The 14,626-nt window shown below is 40.0% G+C and overlaps 1 protein-coding gene across 1 annotated transcript; it reads left to right on the top strand.

Annotated features, from left to right (window-relative positions):
* The first annotated feature begins 257 nt into the window (after positions 1 to 257).
* On the top strand, positions 258 to 14,059 carry usp4 (ubiquitin specific peptidase 4). Its single transcript, XM_089011036.1, has 22 exons — positions 258 to 416; positions 2,584 to 2,711; positions 2,806 to 2,936; positions 3,074 to 3,200; positions 3,313 to 3,458; positions 4,442 to 4,503; positions 4,599 to 4,745; positions 5,536 to 5,653; positions 5,726 to 5,899; positions 5,968 to 6,126; positions 6,521 to 6,745; positions 7,229 to 7,312; positions 7,435 to 7,529; positions 7,596 to 7,778; positions 7,863 to 8,089; positions 9,206 to 9,427; positions 9,510 to 9,580; positions 9,832 to 9,947; positions 10,059 to 10,208; positions 10,691 to 10,794; positions 12,577 to 12,665; positions 12,802 to 14,059. Exons 1-22 carry the CDS (start codon positions 283 to 285, stop codon positions 12,904 to 12,906), a joined length of 2,997 nt encoding a protein of 998 aa, XP_088867162.1. The 5' UTR covers positions 258 to 282; the 3' UTR covers positions 12,907 to 14,059.
* Positions 14,060 to 14,626: the final 567 nt, after the last annotated feature.

Below are 14,626 nucleotides of genomic sequence, written 5' to 3'. Positions count from 1 at the left end.
TTCCATTATAAAAAATAGCATCTCACCTACTCGAGTAAGAATACGTCAACTCGTTCTTGATCGTGAGTCTAATCAGAGATTATTGATGTTGAAAGCGTGACGTGTGGAGAAACATACTGGTATAATGTGCCTCTGTGTGGGGTGTCGAAGAGACGACGACACAGCAGCTACGCGGTGCCAGTATGCAGCAACCAGTGTGCGCCTCGCAACCACCGTCGAGGAAGAACGCCCTGCGTGCCCCAAAGTGCTTCTCGTCTTTCAGCCGGCACACTCTTCTACACGATGGCTGAAGGAGGCGGACCTGACTCGGGCGGCTCAGCGGACTCTGACTCGGAGGTGCCAGCCGCATCCACGGAATATCAAAAACAGACTATTGGTTCTTTGCTGAAGACCACGCTGAAGAAGGGTGATGAATGGTGAGAAGAAGCCCGAGGCCGCCTCGGGTCGCTTCTGACGAGCAAGCGCAAGTTTGCCAATGCCAGCCATTAGCTAAGCTCTAAACCGGAAATGCTAACATGCTATAACAAGGAAGCTAATGCAGTATGTTGGTTGGCAGGGCAGTCTGAAAAAGGAAAGAGAAAATTAAATCCCGAATGTCGTCACTCTTAATATTTGACGTTTAAACGCCTTCGCTGCCTGGCAGCCCATTTGTTGTAATTTCTCTCTTTGTTACACCGCGTTAGACTATTAACCCTGAACACCAAATAGCTTTTGTCAGCAAATATCTCAGAAGCATAATGGCTGGGTAAAATCACTGAAAATGTTTCTATTTGGATTTCACGCGTTTTTTTTTTGGTCGCCTGATGCGCCGCGATATTGGTTGTGACTCCGGGCCCTGTTTTCCGGATTGTGGGTTCACCCACCACTCTGTTGCCCGGTTAGCTGGGGAGACCCAGAACTGTGTTAGCTTCCAGATAAGACTTGACTACCCACCACTGCCATGTCGTGTGTTCACGAGTTCTGTAGTTGTGGCACAAAGTACGATGCTATACTCAACAAACGTACAGGTATAGGTAAGACTGCCCCACCCTATATGATGTTCTGTTTGAGAATTCTAATCAATAAGTTATCGGATACGTCATCTTATTTGATGTAAACCGAGTCAGCTGTTTATAAGATAGGGTTTGTCTTGTAAATTAACCAGTTGCGTCTGTATAGGTGCACCAATACCAACTGTTGAGATCTTCAGCGCTTTCGCGATGCATTTGGAAGAACATAGAGTTGAGATGGTCCTCCTGTTTAGATCAAACAAGTAGGATAATTATTTGCCGGAGCACAGACAGCAACCGCTGCGCTCATCGTCGTACGAGAAGTCAAAAACATACATAAACTGGCTTTTATCACTGTCAAGTCACGTAATGCCACGTCGTGGCTGGGTTACCAGATCAGCTCAGTATTACAGCATTACACAAAATGAGGATACAATGTAACTTTCTTCAAAATGAGGATACAATGTAACTTTCTTCAAAATGAGGATACAATGTAACTTTCTTAACACCCCCACTTATACCCAGTTTGCTGTAATGTAAACCTAGATACATAGAACATTTCTGCTTCCAAAAACACTCTCAAATGCAATTGTTTTTGCATATTGGTAGTCATCAATAATGAAATCACCGTCCCATATGATTTTGATCACCTTGTCACTTCTTGACTGTTTGGCATAGATTCTTTGTCAGGACTGTTATGTGCCAAAACACAAATTGCTTTTATTTAACAACAAGAGCTTTTTTTTGTTTGTTTTGTAGCTGTCTAATAATGTTCACATTCATTTTCTAAAATGGGAAATCAACCCAAAAAAACTATTTCCAATATGTTCACTGCAGTGGAAAGTTAATCAGTGAATCCGCCCATTTTTCTCCGTCTCAGGGATGGTCATTTTGCCACTTGCTGTCGAGGCCTAAACAACTGTGATATTCCACAAACACAATATTAATCAAAGTGGTGTGTTTTGACTAGTGGAAGTGCATAGTACTTATTATTGTGGAAATAATTTTGCGGTAGATGTCCCCCTCTTTCATATATCTGTGTATAATGTCTGTACAGTACAGAGCACTGTGCAGATGCATTTTATTAGTCACACACAGAGTATCAGTACATCTATAGCGCTTTGTGATACTCATGTTAATTAAAAGTTAAAGTGACAAATGTTTTATATGGCCTGTATTTTAATTATACAATTAGTTCATGTGCTATCTTCAGCGCTTTCGCGATGCATTTGGGAGAATAAAGAGTCGAGATGGTCCTCTTGTTTAGATCATACAAGTAGGATATTTATTTGCCGAAGCACAGACCGCAACCGCTGCGTTCATCGTCGTACGAGAAGTCCAAAACATAGACACACAAACTGGCTTTTATCGCTGTCAAGTCACGTGATGTCGCCAGATCAGTTCAGTATTACAGCGTTACATAAAATGAGGATACAATCTAACTTTCTCAACAGCTATCTTTCCACATAAATTATCGAAAGAGAGATTCTTAAGCAGATTGTGAATGGGGAAGAAATTCAATGAGAACTATTATTGATATCCATAATTAGATATGTGCTAGCATGTCTTCACTGCTACTGTTTTTGCCCTACAGGTATCTAGTGGACATCCGCTGGTTTAAACAGTGGAAGAAATATGTTGGCTTTGACAACTGGGACATGTACAACGTTGGAGAGCGTAGCCTCTATCCAGGACCTATTGATAACTCAGGCCTGTTTTCAGGTAAAGGTGATATTTTGAAACAGCTTTTAGAAAGCTGTGTCAGAAAATTTCCCACTACCGGATTGTCATTCTTGTCATTTTTCCCTTCCTAAAGACAAGGAAAAACAGGTCCTGAAAGTCCACCTTATAGATGAGTTGGACTATGTCCTTGTGCCCACTGAGGCATGGAATAAGCTCGTCAGCTGGTACAGCTGCCTGGGTGTCCAAAGACCCATTGTCAGGATGGTAATTCTACTTTTCTTTACTTTTGTATTCAGATAGACTCTCTACTACAAATTCAAATAATTACTTTCACTTTCCTTCAACTAAAATTGCACTATTATTCAGCCCAAATATTGCTTCTGTTTCTCCCACCCTTGCAGGTTATTGAACAGGGAATGTTTGTCAAACACTGCAAGGTGGAGGTCTACCTGCTGGAGCTGAACCTGTGTGAGAATGATAACATGGACAATGTGGTCACACGCCACTTTAGCAAAGCTGACACCATTGGTGAGAGACTTTACCCAGAAGCTACAGTTCACCATTCAGATTGACCTGAAGATGTCGCTTTTTCATCAAATGCTTTTTTCCCCCCTTCATATGTTTTTTTATCTTCTGAAAGATACTATTGAGAAAGAGATGAGGACACTGTTCAATATTCCACGGGAAAAGGAAACAAGGCTCTGGAACAAATATATGAGCAATACCTATGAGCAACTGAACAAGCCTGACAGCACTGTCCAAGACACTGGCCTCTTTCAGGGACAGGTAATTTAAATCTGGAAATAACTCGACGCCACACCATAATTGGATGCTTAGTTGCTTTTCATCAATTTTAAAGAATACACCTGTCTGATTATTATATGTCTGTCTATAATGGTTGCGACACAGTTTGTGTTCAAATACCCCAATTGCTGAATCTTTCATGGTAATTTCTTGATTCAGCAACTGTGACATTTTGTGTCGTAATTCATAGTACAAATCTTTGCCCCAAGACCAAATATAAATAAATTAATTAAAAAAAAAATATGTGGGAGTCAATTGGCCTATTCAAGCGAAAGAGTTGTTTAGAGATGAAGACGGATGTGAAACTCCTGAATCACCATGAAAATGGACGCTTAGACTTGTTCAAGCACAATGACCAATACGCAACACAAAGGTCGCTATTCATCGCGACAGCTCTATTGTACGATGCTTTATAGATGTAAGTAATAAAAATCCATTTCATATGCTCACATTTTATTATTAGAAATTTGAAAAGCACACGAGGGCATGAGGAGCGTACACTGGAAAAAAGTGGAAAATTAGTCATAAAAATGATGCTTGCAAGACTAATTATGTAATAATTGTAAGAGATGCTTTTAATGTGCTCTAAATTACAGGTGAAATGAGTGATAAACTGAGTCATTGAGTACTTGATGGCAAAAAAACGGATGCCTGCTCTGTATGTACTTCCATTAATGTCATTTATCATTTCAATAAAGGGCTAGATGAACTTGAGAGCTACTTTAAAATCTGACATGGCTGACATTGGTGTAGGTTCGCAAAAATTGATTTGTGCAAATATTTAATTACCCCCAAAAACTTTACCACAGCATAAAAATGTAAAACCATACAGTATATGCCGTTGAGGCTACATTATGTGCCAAGTGGAAATAAAATAGCTCATAACTCAACAATATTCGGTGGAGACCATTTGAGAGGAATAGATTACTTTGCATGGCCTTGATTTTAATACATTGTCCCCTAAGGTGCTTGTGATTGAGCGCAGAAATGAAGATGGAACATGGCCCAGGCAAGCTTCCCATCCCAAGTAAATAATACTAAACACAATATAAATGTGTGTCTGTTAAAAAAATCTGTTTTCTCTTTGTCGCTTAAATACTGTTTCTGATTCTTGTTCACCAGATCCAGTACAACTTCATCTAGGAATTTCACCACCTCCCCAAAACTCTCCTCCTGCTCATCCGCCAGTATCTCTTCTGCCGTCATCAATGGAAACAGCACTTGCGGTGCCGGTTACACGCTCAACAACAGCACCACGACTGGAAGCAGGCATGATTCTCTATCTGACAGTAACATTGATTCATCCAGTTTCATTTATGAAATTAATTGAATCGTGTAGTGCGTTTTGGGTGTCCAAATCATTTCACATTGTGGGCCACTTACGTCCTCTGTAGGTGTCAAGATGACCATTAAAATGATACTGTCCTCTGTTATAAATAACAAAAATATCATTTCTTTCATTTTTTGGGTAGAAAGAAGCACAAGAACCATAGGAAACTGTTGAAATTTAATGAACATATATTTTACAAAAGAATTGTGAGACACCTTTGATTTCCTTTGACATATGAATAACAGATCTGATCGAATCTCCTTGAGGGCACGTTCTGGCCTCCAGACAGTATTTTTGACACCCATGGTGTAATGATTATCAGTTAGTTTGCCTTACACTACCCTCACAGTTAAATTGGCAGCAATGTGCGTTGGTTAAGAAAAAAAATATGCAAAAAAGTTACAATACATATTGATTTATATAGTGTTTTAACAACAGCTGAAGCTGTAACAAAGTGCTTAACATGGACAGCTATCATATACAGGAAATAAAGCAGTCACAAAGATAGTAGATAGCACCAGGGAGTGAAAGTTCAAGTCAGAATCATGCTGAGTCAAATGCCAAACAGTATAAGTGAGTTTTTAACAGTAATGTAGTGTAGTAATGACTGCACACAGACACAAATTGTCAGCGATTAAAACCATTTTGCTATTAAAATATTTTTTTTTTACATTTACAAAGGACCTGAAGCGTTTTTCTTAACAGTATTCCAAACTGCTCTGCCAACAGCCTTGGGAGTTATAACTCCTACAGCTCTTCTTACAACTATAGAGGCTCCCAGTCCCAGCCTGGCCTATGTGGTCTCAGTAATCTGGGCAACACGTGCTTCATGAACTCTGCTCTCCAGGTAAAACTTTGCTGAAGTATGTTTAGTGTATTTGTTCACATAATCTCACTTTTTCCCTCTCCCTCCTAACAGTGCCTGAGCAATGCGTCACCTCTTACCGAATATTTCCTGAACGACCAGTACGAGGCCGAGATTAACCGAGGCAATCCGCTGGGAATGCGAGGCGAGATTGCAGAAGCCTATGCTGATTTAGTTAAACAGATGTGGCTCAGTCGGAGCAGCTCCGTGGCCCCACGTACCTTCAAAGTGCGTCCATGTGGACAACCTTTTAGATTTTCAAACAAAGGATGTAACGTCAACATTTTTATTTGCAGACGCAAGTGGGGCGCTTTGCTCCCCAATTTTCGGGCTATCAGCAGCAGGATTCCCAAGAGCTATTGGCATTCTTGCTCGACGGACTCCATGAAGATCTGAACCGTGTAAAGAAGAAGCCTTATCTCGCCCAAAGGGATGCTGAGGGCCGCCCTGATGAGGTACAAAGATTAATTACACTGTGCAGTGTGTTTTGCAAGCAAAATAACAAATACTGTTTGCATGTTTAGTTTGGAAAGAGAGCAGGTATGAAAACGTATTTGTACTTAGAGATGTGTACATACAGAAAAGGTCTTTTTGCATTTGAAATGCTGCTTCCAAAGGGGGTTAGAAATACGACTCAGTGATGGAAAGAAAAACACATGGTGTTTGACATAACCACTTCACAAAACTGAGTGATTTCAACTGTGTTTAAAAAAATGACAATTTACAGAACTGCGTTTGTGTGAATCATAGAAATTGTTTTAAAATCAATTGCATTGTTTGTAGCCTTGATGACACTTGACCAGCTCCAAATGCAAAATTATGCATTAAAAAAACTTTCTTTCATCCCAGATAGTCGCAACGGAAGCCTGGAAAAACCATCGCTTACGCAACGACTCAGTCATCGTCGACATCTTTCATGGCCTCTTCAAATCCACTCTAGTGTGTCCAGAGTGCTCCAAGGTATCTGTGACCTTCGACCCCTTCTGCTACCTCACTCTGCCACTGCCCATGAAGATCGACCGAACCATGGAAGTTGTCCTTGTACGATCAGATCCGCAGTCCAGACCGACACAGGTGAGTTGCCTAAACTTAAACGTCTCTCACGCATGCATGAAAATGATTTATTGTATTGGTGTCAATTTTTGGACATTTTTTTCCTCGCGTTGCCCTCAGAATTTGGTAAAAGTCTATAGTGAACTTCAAGTGCGTATTTTTGAGAAAACACACACACAAGTGTGGGTTAACTCCCCATCCACATAGAAAGGCATGAACTGATCTTTAAATATTGAACGCAAGAAGTTGGCCGGCTGGTGCTCACATCTGTGAACAAAGACTCAGGTTTTTTTTATAGAGTAATAATAGCATGTTCTTTTTTGTATTTGTGGATTGTATGACACTGATTCACTGTGGCAACGCCTTGAAGGGAAAAGCCGAAAGGAAAAGAAGTGGATTGTATGTTGGTGTAAAAACATTTTAAATGCCTACATTTGACCTTAATGAATGTATAGGAGCATATAATTTCATTAACATTGCTTTTCATTTATTTTCTTGTCACAGTATCGAGTTGTGGTTCACAAACTGGGCACGGTGACGGATTTGTGCAGCGCTCTGTCCAGACTCTGTGGAATTCCTTCAGAAAATGTTAGTTACATTTTACTCAGAAAGTCAATTGGGCTTGACACTGTCAAAATCATTGTTTTGTTTTGCAGCTCTAGCAAGAGTTGTCTGTCAATATTTCGTTGTGTTGTGTGTCTTCCTTTTAGATGGTGGTGGCTGATGTTTATAATCATAGGTTCCATAAAATTTACAGAAGGGACGATGGCCTCAATCAAATTATGGATAAAGATGACATCTTTGTGTAAGATTCTTCATCAAACATTTCATTTGTGCGTATTGTTTGGTTGACAGCATGTTTCTCACGCAGGTATGAAGTGCAGGAGGAGAACAGCGAGACAATGAACCTACCAGTCTATTTCAGGGAGCGACATTCTAAACACGCCGGAAGCTCCTCCAGCACCATGCTGTTCGGCCAGCCTCTAGTCATTACTGTGCCCAGGCAAAACCTCATCGCAGACCTTCTTTATGAGAAGATCCTTCAGAGGATTGGGTGAGAGGGGACACTGATAAACACGTGAAAATGAGACCTGGGTGTGTCTGTTACGCAATTGATCTGTTTTATCTCTTCTCGCAGACGTTATGTACAACATCCAGTGGGTGCGGGTATTGAAAGCAGAGCCTCGGCTTCAGCCACCTTTGCCAGCTGCAGTCAAGTTGCTGAATGTTCCACGTCATCCGTTGGCAATGCTAGTCTGGGTGGCTGCAGCAGTGCCCTGTCGGATGGGGCCACCTGCAGCGCCAGTTCCAGTAACGGCAGCAACCATTCGAGGACTTGCACTGAAACCAATGGCGTATACGATGGTCAGTGGCTCACTTGATGGCAATTATTAACGTTCTAAATGGGGATAGGTTGTTCACTATATTCTTCATTGGCCGGAGAGACATTATACACAGATCAATTCAGGAATTAATTTTAAAAAACACATGTTACTGTATTTTCTGGTGTATAAGGCACACCTAAAAATTTATGTGAAGTAATATTGAACCACAACAGGTCTCGCAACTACTGCCAGCATCCACGACTCCATTTCGCCCCCGGAAAGGAAGTAGTGTGTAACCCCACCCTATAATGTAGCGCTTTATAATGTGGTGGTGTGCCTTATATTTAGAAAACTTTTATATATGTATTAAATTTGGAAAACTTGTTTCATTCATTGAAGGTTCACTTTTTATATGGAAAAAGTTTGAAAATACACCATTCATTTGGGGTGGGCCTTATATTCCAGTGGGCCTTATACACCCGGAAATGCGGACGGCGCCGCAAGAGTGGCTGCCTTTCCAGCAGCTCATGTATTTTGTTTTTCTACTTTTATTCCTTTCATCACTTTGCTGCTGTGAAATGTAAATTTCTCCCCTGCGAGACTAATAAAGGCAAATCCAATACATATATTGATTTAAAATCACAGAAAATAGAATATATGTGTGGTCGCCACTAATATATTTGATTAATTTAGCACTTTGTGATAAAAGAAAAGGGAAGCTGTCTGCCTATTGTTCCTTTTTTTTTTCATTTTACAGCAAAACGTCTGTAGATACCTCATCATCCAGGGTGGGTCTTTAGCAAAAATTGAAGCAAGGCAGCTGGAATCTCTTGTTCATTTCTACTAATAATTCTCACATATGTCACGCTCTAATTCAGTCATCAAAGAGCTACGTTTAGCTCATCATCATCTCATGGGTCACCAGCAAAATAATGTTGTCATCGACGAAAATAACCCTGGTTAGAGATTAGGTCAGGTCAATACAACAGTGTGTTGGGTACCAGGGAATGGCTGAGTATCACTTTAAATGGTTGCAATTCACAATTCTAGGAGCACTTTAATGCCGTCAGATGTAGTTTTTTTAATGAACACTATTTTCAATGGTTATGGTTAATTTACTTATCCTCAATTTTTTATTTTTTTGTTGTTATCTCAGGTGAGGAAGAGGCAATGGACCACCAAGTGAGTCCAGAGCCACATAACGGCCAGTCTGAGGAGGAGGAAGATGAGGCATCCGATTTGGAAAATGGGTCAAAAGAGGACGAAACCAAGGCTAGGTCCGTCCCGGCCAAGCTCTTCACCTTCAGCGTTGTCAACTCTTATGGAACAGCCAACATCAGCCCTCTTCCGTGTGATGGAAACGTCCTCAAACTTAACCGTCAGTTTGATTTGTGAATTGTGTTCCTACTTTTTTTTGTTTTTAAATATCAGCTTATACTAATATGACCATATCCATGCAGCACACTCCACCGTGGCTATCGATTGGGACCCTGATTCCAGGAAGATGTGTTATGATGAACAGGAAGCGGAGGTTATTGCTTTTATTCATATCCAGTAAAGTCTCGTTATATCGATATTCAAGGGAGTCTGAAAAAATATCGATATAACCGGGACTATCGATATATCCGACCCTGTTTGCATGTAATTTTCTCCGTGCGTGCATAGAAATAGTATCGATATAACCGGGACTATCGATATATCCGATATCGATATAACGAGACTTTACCGTATTTATTTTTTGTTCATTTTACTTTTATGTCAACACTTTTTTTTGTTTTCCAGGCATATGAAAAGCACGATAGCATGCTCCAGCCCCAGAAAGAGAAAGTCACCGTGGCTCTGAGAGACTGCATCGAGCTCTTCACAACCATGGAGACACTTGGAGCTCACGATCCATGGTAATGCTAGAATACTAATAGTACTACTACTACTACTACTACTGCTAATAATAATGTTTTCACAACTCCCGTCTGCTAATGTTGTATATTTCTACTCATTTTGTTTCCCAGGTATTGTCCCACATGCAAGAAACACCAGCGGGCCACGAAAAAGTTCGACCTCTGGTCATTGCCACGCATCCTGGTCGTTCACCTGAAGCGCTTCTCTTACAACAGATGCTTGAGGGACAAACTGGATACCGTGGTGGATTTTCCCATTAGGTATGCGGTTGATTGTGTTGAAATCGATGACTTTTGTGAGGACAAAAAAAAAGCATCTGTAATCATTGGTCATGCCACTAGATGCCTCTGAATACAAACTGACACTGCAAGGATGAAGTAGCTGTCGCACTTTTCAGAAATGACACCAACCGCTCCCTCCATCAAAACAATAGAATAGCACTTTTGTGTTTCTATTGTCGGCTTTGTGTGTGTAACTTTCAGATGAAGCAATATTTCAAGTGCCTCAGTCACGATGGTAAACGTTTAAAAAAAGAGAAGTTAGAGCAATAATTGTGGTGTAGCCTCTTTCCTGTTGTGACCTTGTAAAGAAAGAATAGCGCACAGAAAAATTCAAGTTCTGTTTCTAATTGCAAACTCATGTTAGCCACATTTTGCTTTTGTGTCGGTTTGATTCCGTGGCAATCTGAATAACAATCCTGTGTTTTTTTTTTTTTTTGTTTATAATTTTTTTTTATAACCAGGGATCTGAACATGTCAGAGTTTTTATGTGACCCCAAGGCTGGGCCTCACACGTATGACCTTGTCGCTGTGTCCAACCATTATGGAGGAATGGGTGGAGGCCACTGTAAGTTGAGTCATTCGCATTTTCGTGTTATTCCTTAACCACTTTTCCACAGCACAATAGGACCAACTCAGCTGACCACAACCTAAACCACCATTGGTCGATCAGATTTGTCTTTCCTCTAAATCAACTTGCAGATTTGTTTGTAACATACCAGATTTTTTTTTTCTTGCTATGCTCAGTCACTATTTCTTAAATAATTTAAAAAAAACAGCCACACGATGAGGATTACATTCAAAGAAGCCCATTGTTTGTCTCCATTCGTTTCACTCAGACAACAATGACATTTGAGTCCCTGTAAAGTGACTGAACAGATTTTTCTTCTGGATACATTTGTGTGATAATTGCTGAAAACATACCAAGGCAACTATATAGTAGTACCAGATTCAAAAATAAAGGTTTTGAGATATTTGTTAAAAATGTCAATGTTCCTATTTTGTGGGCAACCAGAGGCCAATAACAAATATATTTTCACTGCGCATATAGTTATGTTATGTGAACATGCCCACACCATTTGAGAGCAGGGACATAGGCATGATCTTTTTTCACAATTTCAAAGCCTCATTCTATAAAGCGGATAATGTTTGTAATGTTCAAATTTGATAGATTTTTAAAAATACAGCACTTTTTGTGTTGTGTCTGTTATTTTCACTTTCCAGGGACTTCAATATACTTGCACATGTACATAAATGTTTTAAACAACGTTTTCTCCTCACTAAATTGTCAAAAAATGAAACATCTGGGTGATCAGACACATGATAAAGGCAAGTTCATTTTAGCCAATTAAAAGTTTCAAGGTCATTTTTGGAAAAGACGTCAACTTAAAGGACAACCGACGTCTTCGGGCAAGTTGTGTCCATAATTTGTAAAATGGCTTCAAATGACTTCTACTCAGCGTATTTTAAAAAGATTCCACCGCATATAGCTATATTTTACGTTTTAAGACTCGCGCTGAATATTCGGGAAGTCTTGTTTTTGAGTTGGTGACGAGTCTGTACGTGACGTCACTAAAGGAACGCCCCCTGACCGAAAAAAAAAAAGACACATTGTAGCAGTCCTTCCATCACGTCAATGTATTTTGCTGTATTGTTTGGTCTGAAAACCATGTGTTGCACCCAAAAGCCGCCAGAAGTGGGCGTCCAAGCTCCACATAAGGAATTTATCAGCCTATGGAAATGGAGGTCGCCATTTTGTGCCTCTTTTCTGTTGATCGTTTCTCCCCAATGTTGCCTCAAAATGGCATGGAATAAATTCTTTAATCGATTGCAAACATGTATGCTTTCCTCTTCAGAACTATTTGAATTATATTCATAACTGGAGGTGTAACAAGAAAGCATATTCTGCGAAACTGGAGCCATTGTTTTGATTCTCAAGCAATGCAAGATGTCTTGGCGTGACGTCACAAACTGGGGGCGGGACTTTCTGAAAATGCCCAATTCGCAGCTCAATTTTTTTTGCAGATTTTGGACACTTTGAGTCATTTTTATTGGTGTTTTGCATTTGAATAAAAATATCATACTGCATGTTTTGGGTATTTTAGATGCTATAAAACGTTTTTCTGATGTCAGTTAAAAACAAAAAAGTGACGTCGGTTGTCCTTTAAGGAAAATATATTTTGTATTGTGTGTATTGAAAGTAATGTACATTGTTTCCATTCCTTGTGACATGATATGCTTGAACTAATTCCTGTGCCAAGCCGTCTCATTTCTTCCTGCAATTTGTGTGGTTTGCCTGTGAAAGGAGTGCTTTGTTGCCATCTTCTTAACACTTGCCTCTGTCTGACAGACACGGCGTACGGCAAGAATAAAGTGGATGGAAAGTGGTATTACTTTGATGACAGCAGTGTGTCGTCCTCCTCGGAGGACCAGATTGTGGTGAGCTTTAATTCCACCGTGTACCATATACAATCTGCATCGCTATTTTGAATGGCTTCTGCTATCCTCTAACGCTCTCCATCCCAGATGTCATGTTTCCCTGTTATTTATTTATTGTAACCCTTCCCCCTTGCAGACGAAAGCAGCCTACGTGCTGTTCTATCAGCGCCGGGAAGAAGAAGGTCAGCCCTGCGCCTCGCTGGGAGCAGCGGCTGCCGACGACCACATGGACTTGAATTAAAAGCATCACGGCAAACTGACACACAGAAGCTGCTTTAGTGACAAGACTATCAATGTTATCCACACTATAACAAAATCCTCTTTGATTTACATCTACAATGTTGTCAGCTGACCCATGTGAGGATAAACAGATATGAAAATGGATGGATGAATGTTATCAGCTGACCTGAGAGAGTAATATGTAAAGCTAGTTAATTAAGAGGAGTATAATGGACACTCTGGCTGACCAAGAGGTTGATGCCCTCTTCGAAGCAGTATGAATATTTTCTAAAAGCCAAATCAAGCAAAGCTCATCTCGACCAAAGTGTTCTGAGGTGCGAGTGAAAGTCAATTTCAATGAGCCTGATGTGAAATACCAACTCTACCCTTTCTGGACATTACTTAGGCTCTGTTGTCTCCGAAACCAAAACGAACACCTCCACTCACACACACACACACACAACTTAAGTTAGTTGTGTGCAAAAAAAAGCGGCCTTCAGTTTGCTGCTACCTGAGGAGGCACTTTGATCTGTAAATACAACATCTACCTGCTTCTGGTATCCAGCCTGGGCATTCAAGGTTGTTACATGTCATAGATTTCAAGACACTAACAGCTTGTGATAAATCGTGGACATGAATGTACCGCTATCTCGATTGACAAGCACATCGAATTAAGACACACAAAGTAGTGCTTTGTTCAAAAAGATTCATCCTCCTGGTCAGTCTGCATATTATTCAAGGGAGATAGGGTCATCAGCATCCATTCATTGATCTTACGCCACTGTCCTAGACGGAATAGAATCTCTTTATATCTTACTAGCCTATAATAATAATAATAATAATAAATCCCATCAAGCACAGTTTGTGGATGTTGGAATGTGCTGTTGATTCTAAGGCACTTAACATTTTAATAGTGGCAATTAAATGACTGGTCGTTATCAATGAGTTCTTCTACTGGGCAAACACCACTGCTTTCCAGATGCCACTGACATGTTTGACCTTCGGGTCACTAAATTCAAAAGAATCCAACCTAACTGAAGAGATGTAAATAATCACACTATTTTAAATAGGTGTAAACATTCTTGTCCTCATATTTATCATGCTGATATCTACAGGATTTGTTTTTAAATGGAAAATATTTGAAGTCAAACCACAATAAAGACTGGATGCCTCAATGATTGTGTTTTGTAGGGAATTAGTGTGCTCACCAAAGAGTGACCTCTGAAAATGGGAGCTCACTGGGCATATAAAGGATTAACTCCCAAAATGATTTTGCTTTTTCAATTAGGAAATATGTGTTAATAGAACCCCTGACGGCAATAAGATATTAGGTTTACTCTGTAGATGCTAACTCCAATACCATTGCTCTGAAAGCAATATCCTTTTCTTGCTTCATATTTTTGTGAAAGCTGAGTTGTTTCACCTTACTTTGGTGATCGTACAAGTGATTCTCGGGTGGGCTAACTTAATTGCTGATCAACCAGATTTGACTTTTAAAATTGAAAATGCGGCTATGTCGGTTATGTAATATTGATAATGCTCATTTAGTCATTTAATGTAATACGTTTTCACACGTGTTCAAAGCTTACAATAAATACATTTCAAGCGTGCCAATTTAGGAAATGAAAAATCAATGCAATACACTGCAATATTGGTCTTTTTCTACCTAATTATTTGGAAGGGTGACAGCACCCAAAACATTTTAATTTTTAAAGCGTTTAAGGCTGCCTATTCGGTTTGTC

The sequence above is a fragment of the Hippocampus bargibanti genome, linkage group LG12 (genome assembly GCF_051943395.1).
Source record: "Hippocampus bargibanti isolate YZ-2025 linkage group LG12, ASM5194339v1, whole genome shotgun sequence".
NCBI classification, from domain to species: domain Eukaryota; kingdom Metazoa; phylum Chordata; class Actinopteri; order Syngnathiformes; family Syngnathidae; genus Hippocampus; species Hippocampus bargibanti.
This window is presented reverse-complemented; position numbering and strand designations above follow the sequence as displayed.